The following is a 14,363-nucleotide window of genomic DNA, read 5'->3' as shown; positions in this document are numbered from 1 at the left end:
GATCTGATTAACTTTATTAAAATTGATTCTATGTGTATTTATTTGACGCTAATTCCTAACATGTGATGAGTTTGTGTACATTTTATATAAAAAAACTCATGGATCAAGCTTTGTCAACAGGTACCTTGTACACCAAATCCCATACTAGAATGTTGATATATAAATGGATATAATGTGCTGTAAACTGTAGATTAAAAATGTCGGTGTGAAATAATATATCTTGCTATATCTTTTACATTATTTCAAATCACACTTAAGTCTGGGTTATCATGGCATCAGGGAAATTGTAAAAAATAACAATTACATGTATTTGTAAGAATAAAATAGTTTTTTTTGCAATAAACTGTAGCAACAACGCTCCATAGGGCACCTAGAAGTACATCTAACGCAACAGGTTTTTTTTCATATTTTAATTATTTATGCTTTTATGTTGGTAAAATTGTAACGGAAGTTGATCTCTTTCTAGCTAGCTTGACACCGCATTGACTGTGTCAGAGTCAGGAAACAACCTGAACCGTGCCGCGGCTGCAGTTCAACACAGAGCTCGACCCGGTGTCTACTCAGCTTAGCATTTTTTGTTATCTGATGATGGAACAATATCTGAAAATGACATTCACTGTCGGATAAACCGTCTAGACGGATACAACGCACACAACCCAGGTGGGAATCCTCCAGTGCCGTCCGTTAGGAGTGTAGACGGACCTGTCATGGGTGTCCCGGTGTCTCTGTGCAGGTAAACGTTAGCAGGCAGCCGGGCTAGCCGCTCTGCTAGTCACGCAGCAGGAAGCTAGCTTAGCATCAGCCCCTGCTAACTAACGAACTCACTAACTAACAAGTTGTGTTGGACAAAACTGTTGCCGGAGACGACAGCCCAGCATGGATATGTTTTACACCGCTAATTATAAACTGTCCTTGTGAACGAACATAAACTGTCCTTTTTACGGTCCTCAAGGATAAAGTAGCGGCTGGTGCTGCAAGGTTGATTGACAGCTTGTCATAACGGATTTTCCAGATGTGCACTCGGCACCAAAAGTGCAACTAGGCACCAAAAGTGCAACTAGGCTTCTTAGTTAGCTAGCCTCAGCCGCAGGACTGGCTACTGACCAGGAATGGCTGGCTGGCTGGAACAAACTCATCTTGAGTGGACTCATAACTCAACAAACTGCATCATCGAGAGATGAAGTTCATCTTGGCAGCGAGGTGTCACTGAAGTCGACCGCAGCCGCGCTGACACGTTGCTAGCCTGCTAACTGGCTGACGTTATCGAGAGGACACACAACACAACACGGGCTGTCAACCGGGGCAAAGCCACCCAACACACACAAGGAGTATATTTACATGTCAGTCAGTAAGGGATGAAGAGGACAGAACATACAAACAAGAGAAAACTCTGTAACATGGAGCACCAGGAGAGCCGGGGAGCAGGGAAAGATGTGGTGAGTAGTGAAATAAGGCATGCACTATGTCACTGTGTTGTCTGCACACGCTCAGGGCAATTAACAAAGGCTACCATAAACTATATGGGCTGCGTAGTACATTCAAAACCTCATTGAAATATATATGCATTTATGTTGGTTGTAGCTTAAACGACATGCTCATCTCTGCAATGTTGGCACCCCCTTCTTAAAGGACCATGACGGTGTTTTAATTATCAAATTAATGTGTTGGTCCATTTGGTCCAATTCACGTACCATTGTTAAGACGTTCTCATGTGTCAAACAGCAGTCTAATTTACGAGTATGCTTATTGCATTACAGGCTGCTTATAGATGTGATAAATAAGTGTTACATGCTGGGTACTTCATGTCCTAAACTGAATTCACCACTTAAAGGATCAATTGATTCACTATATTGTACTACTACTTCAAGTATTGAAGCTGATAAGCAGGTAGTAGAGGTCATTCTGAAACATATTAAGCCTACCTGGATAATATCTCAATTATACTGCATAGAGCCTTACTGAAAGATATTGGCCAAGATGTGTTTGGGTGTCACTCAGGATTTTCCCTCCACCCTTTTCTGTTCCTGCAGCTCTGCACGTTCTATTTTTTTAAGATAAGCTTTTATCTGGCTGATCAAATCTTCGGTATTAACACTGAAAAGAGACCAAATGAATCATTTTTGCTCAGCATTTGTGGACGCTGAGCCTTGTGTATGGTGGCCAGGTGTATCAATGCGTATCAGTTGTGTTGCTATGTGAAACAAATATAAAGTGGGGCACTGGGGGAAGGTCTAAAGTGCATTTTGACAGTTAATCTCTGCTTTGACAAGGAGAGAAGATGATGGGTTTGTGGTGACTGAGCAGTTAATGGAAGAAGAAGGCCAATGGAAATACATTCAAAATGTAAATGAACATAATACATAGATCGAGCCCCCCCTATCAGTATTAGTTTCTGCACTGCTTGCTTGTTTTTTTAATGTGACAAATTATTTTGGACATATCAATATAGAAATTCCTCATTAAAAGGAGAGCTATTGGAGCATAATGATCATAGATAAGCAAACATTTTGCAGCATATTGCTCCACTGATACAACACCCTCTTCCAGTATAACCTCATTGAACTATTGGCATATCAAATACAGGCTTTTCTTGTAAGATTTTTTTTATACATGAGAAAAACAAATATGGATTATTTTGCAGCTTTAGTAGACATAGCAGTTGGATTGATTAATTAATTACTTTTGTATGGTTATCATTGCAGAAAGGCTGCTTGTATACAAAATGCAGGAATGTCATAAACTATAGCAGATGACATTAATAGGCCGACATTTTGTTTTATAGAAACTCTTTCAGAAGATTCAGTCTGTGTGCAATAAACCATGGATAAGGTCCTTTTCAATAATACGAGCAATGCTTCCAAATGTGAAGTCATCCCTGTGGCTCATGATTTCACATCTTTGCATGAAGTCATGTTCCTAAACCTCCGGATGTTTGATACGAGGGACTCTGTCATGGGATATTACCGCACCCGGCCATATGTGATATTATGTGAATGATGAGGTAAAATGTGGTCTTATTAAGATTTGCCATCAGCAGTCATGCTTAGTAACCTTTTCCAGTTAATTTATTATCAACACTCTGACCTAAGATCATATTAACAGAGAGAGAATTTCATTTCTGAGCCGTTTGTGAGTCAAGGGAGGGAAGTGTTGAGTTTGAGGGAGTGTGCTTTATGGTATCATGAGACGTCAGACAGATGTTTTTAAGCCGCTGCTGTTTTGATGTGTTATTGTTTGAAACAGTTTGAAATGGAGGACCAGACAGGCAGATTCATCCAGTGTATCTTCTACCTATTGCTTCCACTGTGTTATGGGGCTTTAGTACTTATATCAGATGTCTGCCTGGATTTTGCTGTACATGTATCCAACTGTTGTATTTGTAAACTGTGTAACACCAGAGGCCTGTACTACGAAGCCGGATTTTCGCTTAGCCGGCTGACTTCAGGGAAAACTCGGGCTTTCCGGTCCTACGACGCTGGTTCTCTTTTTAGCGGGCTAGATCTCCATGGTAACTTATGCTGAGCGGCTAACCTCTGACCAATCAGAGCTCCGTGTGCGGAGTTTAAAGCTATCAAGTCATATTACAGGATAGAGGAAATACAGAAAAACTGCCGTTGCAGGAAAGACGGCCGGCAAAAATCAACTGACTATGTGAACGTGAAAATTAATAGAATATCCCCTCCCATCTTCAGAGCAATCTGACTATTATAACATTAGCGTTAAGAAAGCTTACTTAAATATCTGCCACAACATAAGTAACCGGATCAAAGTAACATTACGTACAGTCCGCGGCACTGTGAGTGCAGACGTCGATGTGTCCCATTATCATTCATATCATATCACATCATAATGTATCATATATTTCCTTATTTGAGTCAGCTTCTTGAGCCGTATCTGGCCGTGCAACACTCAGTGTCACATACTGTATGCAGAAGTATTATTTTAAGCAACACATTAAGTTGACGAAACACTCGAGTCAAATGTAATTAATTTTAGTTAATGTACGCATTCAAACGCTTTTTCTTTTACCAGCTGTATTCACCTTGCAGGTGCAGCTATGTGGCTTTTATCCTGGATAAAGTGTTTAAGTCATGGATGTTTAAAGTTTAACTTCTTCATATTTGACTAATATTAAAGTTCACTTTTCATTCAGGAAGTATGACGCTGCGCTGTCAGTACGCTTGTCCATGTTTGTGATTGGTCGAATGCTCCAAATACCACCCCTTTCATGTGAACGTGCACCTAACTAGATAGGACACGGCTGGCTTAAGCGATCCACTTGATAACCAGCGTCGTAGTACAGCTTAGCGAGAGCGCGTATGTTTTGGATTGGGCCAACCGGCTAACTCAAACATATCCAGGTTAGGTTGAACCAGCTTCGTAGTACAGGCCTCTGGATTAAGGCTACTGCTAACACTTATTTAATTACTGATTTAATGGCATGATCATGTTTTCAAATAAACCACCCAAGAAGAAGTCCTCACCGCACCACAACGTTATAGTCGATACAAATACCAGTGAAGTTCATATATGAGTCTCGATAACAATTGGAAGCAGTGAAAAAAACAAAACATTAGATCATCCCATGTACTTCAACATACACTTGTTTATCACCGTTTGCAGACTGGTTTTTGTTAGGAAGTGAAACAACTCCTTGGTCAACAACTTGGTAACATAGTTCCAATATAAAAAAAACAACTGTTTAACTTCTCTTTAATGCAGTTACATTTGAAGCAGACATACCAGCATGTCTGACTTGTTCAACACATTTAACACGCATTGTTCCCGCTGTAGGAGGGGCAGCCTTGAGATAAAACAGATAATTTGATCAGAGTCTGTCCACTAGCATCTCTTCACGTTCTGTTTTAACCGTCAGTGTCAACAATACAAGCAGGTGCAGCCGATTTATAGTTACAGAATTGGGAAATCAATGATGTCAGTGTCAATTCCCAACATGAAAGAGTGTGTGTTCATTTGTTGTCAGGAATAGAGGCCACACACACACACACACACACACACAACATCCTGTGCAATCAAATAACTGGTCAGCTATCCAGGGACCCTTTGTTTCCAACAGTACAAGACACATTCCATGTAACCTGTTTACACTAGTGACCATTACAGGTATGCATCATTTCGTTACAGTGATAGAAATCAGCCATATTCATTATTACATCTTAAAATCTCACTGAGGGTTCCCATATCATATACACTGAAAGAAACGACTTGTAGGATTTACTTGATTAAATCTTAGCAAGTATTTGCACTTACTTTTTTTAAGTATATTTTACTGCTGTAATATCAAGTAGAACTTACTTTCCAGTATCAAGTAAAATGTACTTATCACCAGACGTAACATTTGTGAAAATATTAAGTAAATCTTACTTAATAATGTTTAAGTTACACGTTATATTTATTTGAACTAATTAAGTAAAGTCTAATTATTTTCTTCATGGACAGGAACATCACTGTTATCAAATTATTAAGTAAATATTATATATCTGTAATAGTTACTGTTATAAAGTAAATAAGTAGATTTTATCATATTTTTTCTGTTTAAAATGTTGAATTACTCATTTGTTTGAAGTTATATTACTCACTTTAATTACGTAATTGTTACTCATTTACTTTTGAAAAATGTTACCTAATAAATGTAATCTATGCATTTAATATACATTGAGCACAAATCACACAACTAAAATACAATACAATTCAACTTTATTTTGTCAACAATTCAATCACTATTAACCGACAACATTAACATTATAATAACTGCATGCAACATTAACATTATATTAACATTAACTTATCAAAAAATACAAAATCTACTCCATCATAGATTTGGAGTGGTGCTTTTTAAACATTCAATACAAACGTTTCTTTACCTAAGGAGGGGGAAAAAACATATAACAGAATATGAATAGACGGCAACAACTGTAATCCGTGTGAGAGAGAGAAAGAGGGAGAAATGTTTATACGGAGAAAGAAAAAAAATGGCAGAGGGGGGAGACAGAGATTGATACAGCTCCCTGAAACTGAGCAATTGCAACATGGACAGTGGAAGGTACATATGAAGAACACATTTTCCATGTCTTTAAGGCAGCAGGTTCACCTTCAAAGCTTGTACTTTTGGGGTCAGCTTAATCCCATCCAGTCCGAGAAAAAGTTACATACAAGACATGAAAATGAAAGAATTTGCCCTAATTGCTCAGTTTGTGTACGGTATCTAGACAAATGTGTGTGAAGAGCACTCCAACTTTTAAATGAACAAGGACAATCTGAGTACAAGCATGGTATTGACCGGCCTTGACCGCTGTGTAGATGATTCAATCTATAATGCTTTATGAGCTGTAAACGTTTTGATGTCGTGAAGTTGCAATGTTTGCATGACCATCTCATAATATAAAGAGTCCTACATGTTCTCCCTGGTGAGACCAGCTTGGAAATCCGTCAACTGTCTTCCTCCCTAGACCTCAACTGGCTCCACTTAAAAGTAAGGCCACTCTGTAAATGAACAGACATAATTTGTAATATTAAAACAATGGTTTAAACATTTATCCACAATTTTATATTACATTTCGCAGTGAAGAATAACAGTAATAATATATCCCTCTACTTGCCTGAGCAATCACTCCAATTAGACTCCACTGGCTCACTGCTGTACTGCTATGCTTCCTGTTGATAGACAGATATGTAAATAAGACAGATGAACTTCGTGAATATAACATTTCCACTTAATTAGACTTGATTGAATATTTGAAGAAAAAATATTAAACAATTGGTGGAAACAGTATGTGGATATTTTACTAAAGTAAAAGTAGCAATACCACAGTGTATATTTATAACAGAGTATTTACTCTGTTACAAGTAAAAGTCATGCATTCACAACCTTACTTAAGTAAAAATTCAAAAGTATTAGTATCAAAATAAACTTAAAGTACTCATTATGCAGAATGGCTCATTTGACAATAATATGTATTATATCACTGGATTATAATTAGTGATGCACTAACTCACAGGTCTCAAACTGCAGAAAAAATACTTTAACTTACTGTAAAAAAAACAACAACAATATAATTATAAGACATGTTAAGCCGTGTGTGTGTTTACTGTGAATTAGCTTCATTTGGGATTGCTTGGTCCGTGTACGCTTCGTTCATTTATTGATGGCAGAAACGAGAAAACAGCGGTAGCGCTGGGTCTAACCCTGTAACGGCAGCAACATGTTAAGTTTGCTGGTCCGAACAGAGTGGCCGAGCTGACCAATCGTAGCACACTGGGCTCACAGGGAGGGGGGGGGGGGCAGGAGCTCAAACAAGCCGATTAGGACAGAGAGTGAATACCGGTGAATACACATACTTTACAGAGATGCTGTATGCGAAACCAATGTGAGTTTGGAAAATTGCACAGTATAAATCTATCTTAGTATACCTCAACAATGGAATTATGATCAGTGGAAATGGCCATGACATGTCTCCTACATTAAACTACTTTCAAAACGCACAGGACAAGCCCTCTGGCCAACTCGACTTCTTCGTCCTCTCATGTTGGGGCAGACTGGTGCTACAGTGACTCGCTATCGCCTCTCGAGTAAGAAGTGGTACTACAAATCAGGACATGCCAGGGCTAGTCAGTTAGCATGCTAATTTCAGTAGCTAATATATCTATACAACACAATAGATTGGCGTCTTTGACATAATGCAAGCACTGTAACCTCTTCGGTTTCTGTACATATTTTTTTTAATGTTTAAAAAAATCCATTGTAACCATAACCTGACAGGATGACAAAGCAAATTTTGGAAAACTGCGGCTAACGCTAACTCAGCTAACATTACTTTTCCTCTCCTCTGCATTTGACAATGCTATTCCAACTGTTGCCCTTAGTTTTATAGACGTGAAATAAAACGTGGAACCTTCTTTAGATGCATGTGAGTGTTTTTTTTAATTATCTGGTAAATTACTGTTAAGGTTAGCTCACGCAACATATCTAAAACATAATCTCTCAACTTTGTGAACTAATGCACAGAAACGTTAACATGGTTCAAGCAAACAAGAATCAGGCTATTATGCACAAAGACACATATATTATCATAAGTCTTAAACAGAGAGACAATAACTTACCAACACTTATTTTTCCAGCCATGCAGCTCCTCCGACAGCCTTCAAATGTGCAACTGCAAACCCAACTGAACCGTCGTCCAAAAACGCGGGTATCTTGTCTTGTCAAGACGCATGCGCGGATTCAAACAGCTACTATGGTTTTAGATTAACATTTACTTAGTATTTTAAGGTTTATGAGCAGTGACTATAAATCATTTAAATAGTATGAGTAAATATATAATAAAACGTACTCCTCCCACACTGTAAATGTATTACATGAATAAAAGGTGTATACATTTAAAATGTTACTTAAGAAATTCTAGTTCTTTGTGAATCTTGATATTACCATGTAAAAAGTACGACAGTTAATTAAATATATTTTACTACACCAAAAAGTCAGTTTTTTGAGTGTAGGCTCTTCTGCAAATAATTTTAAAAGAAAGATCACACTATCCTAAAACTTTACATACAATGCTGTCTTGCAGCTTCATCCTTAAAGGATGGACTTGTTTTTGTCTACTGGAAAATGAGAATAAAAGTAAAATCACATTAGAATTTTGTTGAACTGCCTTGAAAACTACTACTAATAGTTATTTATTTTCTAGCTGAGAGCAAAGTGTCAACATCCATTATACTGAGTTTGGTCATTTAAACAGGGAACTTCTATAACAGTGTTAAAATCAAACTCTGAATGCCCCACCAAACTTTGAGGAACTTAATATCTCCTGAAGAAAACTCATCTCCTCCTCCTTAATTACAAGCTACTTGTTAAAAGTGTGTCATCTTCCCTTCATAGGGCCTTTCACAAATTCCTGTCACCTGATTGGCTGATAGAGCCTTTCCTCCTGTCCTCCTCTACGCGTTTTGTCTGGTCTTTCTCTACGGTCCTGACCAATCCCTGTTTTTCTGGTCGCATGTGTTCTCTGACATGCAGTACAATACGTGCAGTCCACTGAACACGATAAACACTGACAGACCATGTTCCTGCAGTGGCCTGACTGGCATTCAGTGCAGATGTGTGAACACCCCGCTATTTGTTTGTTTATATCAGTCTGTTCTTCTTCTCTGTCTTCCGGTTGTTGCCTATTTTGAATGACGAATACACACTACCGCCGCCTGCTGGTAAGGAGAGTTATTGCCACTCACGCATGCGCAGTTCGTACGTGCTCGGCTGAAGTCTTTGCGGTGATTTCCAGTGCGACACACGGCCAATACGCAGGAGAACTCGTCGATGGAACTGTCGGTGTCGGGTGTCGGGTGTCGGGTGTCGGCGAGTTCTCTGGTGACTGCCTGGTGTGTCAGGGCCTTAAGAAGGTAAAGCTGTCAATGAACCGAAACATTATGTTGCCCAACTTAACCTTATACTCAGGAATGTAAGTATGCATTGAACAAGTTATCGTTTGGGGATTTGCCTAACATGTTGAGTTGCACCCATCTGTAGTTTACTTTGTGTATTTAGCCTCTGATCTAAGGCCTTTCAACACTTTGAGAAACCTTTTTAAACGTTCCCAAACGTATAAATGCTCCTATATGTGATTCATATTATTACAAGCAGCAAATCAATTGCAAACCTTGAAAATGGTGTTTTGTACTTTTGACCTCCCTTCCTTCTGCTCTGGAAATTGTCTTACTCAAATAAAACACTGAAAGCTATAATACTGCCTCAAAAGATTGGTTTAAACTAAATTGGCATGAATTGAACTTGTCTAACCTGTTGGCATGTGAAGTTACTCTTGTCTGCAGCCTGAATGTTGTAGCTTTGTTGGTTTCTGAGTGAGTTACAAACCCATGAGGACTTTCACATCCAAAATGACATAAAAAGCATCTAGTCAACTCTCCCTGGAGCTAAGTCTACTGATAAGTAGCGTTGGGAGGATAATCTGTTACACTCAGCAGAGAGATGTTCCCAGTTAAGGCCCACCATCAGGATCAAGCTAATTAGGGCAGACTGAAAGTCGAGTGAAACCTACTGCGGATTAACAATGTGCTGCACAGGAGAGTGTTTAGTGGGTGGGGAAGAATTGTCGATGGCATTTTAGTGCTTTTTTGTTAATAAATAGTCGTTTTTGTTAAAGGTCCCATGTCATGCTTTTCCGGTTATTACCCGTCCCCTTGTGTGTTATGCACAATGCCCATACCCAAATGGAACCATTGGTCAAAATGGACCGAGCCGTTACGTTACTTCCGCAGAGCCGTTACATTTGGACCAATCCGCGGACTTCCTCACACACACACACACTCAATCTTTTCTGAGCTGCAGCTCTGCCGATTTCTCCTCCCTGAGATGGTGTGTGTGTGTGTGTGTGTGTGTGTGTGTGTGTGTGTGTGTGTGTGTGTGTGTGGTGTGTGTGTGTGTGTGTGTGTGTGTGTGTGTGTGTGTGTGTGTGTGGTGTGTGTGTGTGGTGTGTGTTGTGTGGTGTGTGTGTGTGTGGTGTGTGTGTGTGTGTGTGTGTGTGTGTGTGTGTGTGTGTGTGTTGTGTGTGTGTTTGTGTGTGTGTGTGTGTGTTGTTGTGTGTGTGTGTGTGTGTGTTGTGTGTGTGGTGTGTGTGTGTGTGTGTGTGTGTGTGGTGTGTGTGTGTGTGTGTGTGTGTGTGTGTGTGTGTGTGTGTGTGTGTGTTGTGTGTGTGTGTGGTGTGTGTGTGTGTGTGTGTGTGTGTGTGTGTGTGTGGTGTGTGTGTTGTGTGGTGTGTGTGTGGTGTGTGTGTGTAGTGTGTGTGTGTTGCACTCGGGAGGGGGGGGCAGGGAGCTCCAACAAGCCGTTTAGGACAGAGAGTGAATACACATACTATACAGAGATGCTGTATGAGAAACCAATGTGAGTTTGGAAAATTGCACAATATAAATCTATTTTAGTAGTCCTCAACAATGGAATTATGATCAGTAGAAATGGCCATGACATGGGACCTTTTAATAAATGGCCTGAAACTATTAGTTGTTTAATCTCATCATGATATGACATCACAGTGATTCGTTGGACCACAATACAATATTTGCTGATAGGTCATTGTCTGTCTTTCAACTCATAAGATTCTATTTAGATAAAAATGGGTTTGTTTGCTAGTCAGCTTGTCTCCATCGATAGCTGTTCTTCCTTAAGGCCGGCCCACCTTAAGTGAGCCTGAGTTGTAGAATGTATTCACCAACACTCACGAATTAGCACTGCTTGCTAATGGCTCTAGCACGCCTCGCTAACAGTGACATGTATTGATGTTTATACTTTGCATTGGTTATTATGGATGATTGAATCGATAAATCGTTCCAGATTACAACTACTGTATAACTATTTTATTTGTAAACCTTGTTTGAGGGCATTGCGGTGAGGTATGTATCGTTGATCCTTGAGCTGCATTACGTAACTTTGACAAACAAAAGGAGGAAAACAGCTGAAAGGATGAAAAAGGAACAGCCAGAAACTGAAAGCTCTTTTGTTTTCAACATGCTCCTGTCAGGGAAACCTAAGAAGGCTTTCAGTTTGGCAGAATACAAAGCTACAGTATGACTTAGTTACTCAGTAGTGCAGGACTGTAACACTGACAGACCAGATGGAATAGGGACTGGTCTGAACAGTGTTATCCAAACATTTCATATTTTTTCATCAGCTGCTCTCACATTTACTGTATTTGGCTCTACAGTTCATGTGATCAGCGTCCCCTCCTGCATTCGTTGGATTCCAGCCGGTGCTTAGAGAGGTTTTAGGTAACAGGAAGGGAGGCTGTGTTATAGCAGATTTGGGTCTGTTTGTTCTGCTGTTCAAAATCACATCCTGCCCTTTTGATCATCAGAATTAGTCAAACTTGCTGTCATTATTGTCAAATTAGTCACAGGCTTTGTGTGTTGGTGTCTGTGTTTCTTCTTCAAGCAAAAACAAATATTTCATTTGAGCCCATGTGGAACATTCCTGTCTCTTAATATTAACTCGGTGTGTTTAGAGACTTTCCAAAGACGATGGTTTCATTTCAGATCATTCTTTTCAGTGTTTCCCCTATATACAAATAGCGGCGGTGCAGCTTTTTTTTTTTTTACTTTTTCTTTTTTTTATTAAAATTATTTTCTTTTCTTTCTTTAGCCTTTATTTAACCAGGTGAAAAATCCCATTTGAGATCAACGATCTCTTTTTCAAGGGAGACCTGCAGTACATTGGTTACACATAAAAACAACAGAAAACAAAAAGGACACCACAACATAATTACAGGGGTATAAATTAGCAACCTATTCACAATGACAGGTATCTAATAACATTTCATCCAGCCATGCTTTAAAATGATGCAAGGGAACCAAAATGCTCAGTTTCAAAAATGTTTGCATAGTGTTCCAAGCTAGAGGAGCAGCGCACATAAAAGCTTTAGTACCTAAAACAGTCCTAGCACTTGGCACATGTAATAAAAACACATCCTGGGATCTCAGGCAATAGCTACTTGCCACTCTCTGTGAGATCAAAGAGCATATATAAGTTGGGAGTTTACCCAACATAGCTTTATAGATGAATATGTACCAATGACTGAGCCTCCGTACAGTAAGTAAAGGCAGACCTGCCTTGGCATACAGGGTACAGTGATGAGTAAGTGCTTTACAGTTAGTAACAAATCTCAGAGCACTGTGATAGGCGGCATCTAACCTTTCCAGGCAATGGGCAATAAATAGGGCTGCACAACTCTGCTTATTATCTAAAATACTCGTAATGTCATTCACCACTTTCATTGTCGCAGTGATGGTGCTATGTTTCTTTCTGAAGCCCGACTGATGTATAGACAGGATATCATTTTTACATAAAAACCCCTTTACTTGTTCACTCACTAGGCGTTCGAGCAACTTCGCCAGAACTGACAATTTAGAGATTGGCCTATAGTTATTTAAAATAGTTGCCTCCCCTCCTTTCAGTAAAGGCAAGACATAAGCTGACTTCCATACTTTTGGAATTGCATTTGTGCTGAGGGAGAGGTTAAAAAGAGTAGTGAGAGGTGGAGCAATAACATCTGCAGCTATCTTTAAAAAGAAAGAAAGGTTCTACGTTGTCCGGGCCGGCCGGTTTCTTAGGATCTAACTTAGATAATGCTTCATGAACAACATTTACAGTAAAAGGAGTAAAACTGAAAGGGTTTTCCAGACCACATTGTTCAGAGTCACGGATTGAGGTGTTCACAGAAGCAGAGTTAGTCACAGAATCAAACATAGAACCGCAGGACACAAAATGCTCATTAAAACAATTTAACATGGTGGCCCTGTCCGATATAGAGCCAGATGCTGTGGTAAGGCACGGAGGTAGCTCATTTCGGATCTCACCGGTGGATATCGATTTTATGGCTTTCCAACATTTCCTAGGATTATTTAGGTTTTCTGTAGTAACTGACAAATAGTACTTGACTTAGCACTTTTGACATGTGAAGTGAAGCTATTCCTTAGCTGCCTAAAACACAGCCATTCTACCTCTGAGCCTGATTTCCTAGCCTTTGCCCAGGCCTTGTTTCTCTCATGAGACTGGACAGTTCAGCAGAAAACCAAGGATTGTCTCGTCCCTTTACTCTAAATTTACGTAGGGGTGCATGTCTATCAATGATCTCTATAAAACCAGGATAAAAATAAGACCATGCAGTTTCTACATCAGCACACAGATCGATTTTTCCCCAATCAAACCCAAACAGATCATGAACAAAACCCTGCTCCACAAAATGTTTTATGTGTCTCTTAATGATAATACGAGGTTTAACCTTTTGGACCTTAGTGTCCCTAATTGTGGCTACAGCACAGTGGTCACTCACATCATTCGCAAATACTCCCACAGATGAGTATTTATAGGGAACATTAGTTAGAATGAGATCAATTAGGGAGGATTTATTAGGGGACTTAATGTTAGGGCGAGTAGGACTGTCAACAATCTGAGTAACATTCAGAGAGATACAAAGGTTTTTAAAATCCTCTGATACTGCAGTTAACCAGTCCCAGTTAAAATCACCAAGTAGCACTATTTCCTTATAGTCTAGTTGTGATAAAAGATTTGCTAGTGAAGACAAGGAGTCCTTGACAGCTGAGGGGGGTCTGTAACAGCCCACCACCATGACCAGTTGACCCTTTGCCACTTCTATATTTAAGGCTAAAAATTCGAATTGCTTACTGACAGATTTGGAAACCAATGTGGTTACACTGAACTTATTCTTAACATAAATGGCAACGCCACCACCTTTATTAGGCCGGTCGGTACGATACACATTATAACCATTTAAGGATATGTCAGAGGCCAAAATAGTTTTATTTAGCCATGTTTCTGA

At 39.4% G+C, this 14,363-nt stretch overlaps 1 protein-coding gene across 4 annotated transcripts in view; it reads left to right on the top strand.

Moving 5' to 3' along the window:
* The first annotated feature begins 512 nt into the window (after positions 1 to 512).
* The window catches only part of mast2 (microtubule associated serine/threonine kinase 2), a 203,219-nt gene continuing 189,368 nt past the window's right edge, over positions 513 to 14,363 (top strand). For 3 of the 4 annotated variants that reach the window (XM_034147305.1, XM_034147303.1, XM_034147302.1), the window contains exon 1: positions 513 to 1,436. In XM_034147305.1, the coding sequence (XP_034003196.1) occupies positions 1,356 to 1,436 (81 nt within the window). In that variant the 5' untranslated portion in view covers positions 513 to 1,355. The remainder of the gene's footprint in view (positions 1,437 to 14,363) is intronic. The other variant, XM_034147304.1, reaches the window with a different exon arrangement.

The sequence above is a fragment of the Trematomus bernacchii genome, unplaced genomic scaffold (genome assembly GCF_902827165.1).
Source record: "Trematomus bernacchii unplaced genomic scaffold, fTreBer1.1, whole genome shotgun sequence".
Lineage (NCBI taxonomy): Eukaryota > Metazoa > Chordata > Actinopteri > Perciformes > Nototheniidae > Trematomus > Trematomus bernacchii.
The sequence above is the reverse complement of the archived record's forward strand: the minus strand, read 5'-3'. Positions and strand labels throughout refer to the sequence as shown.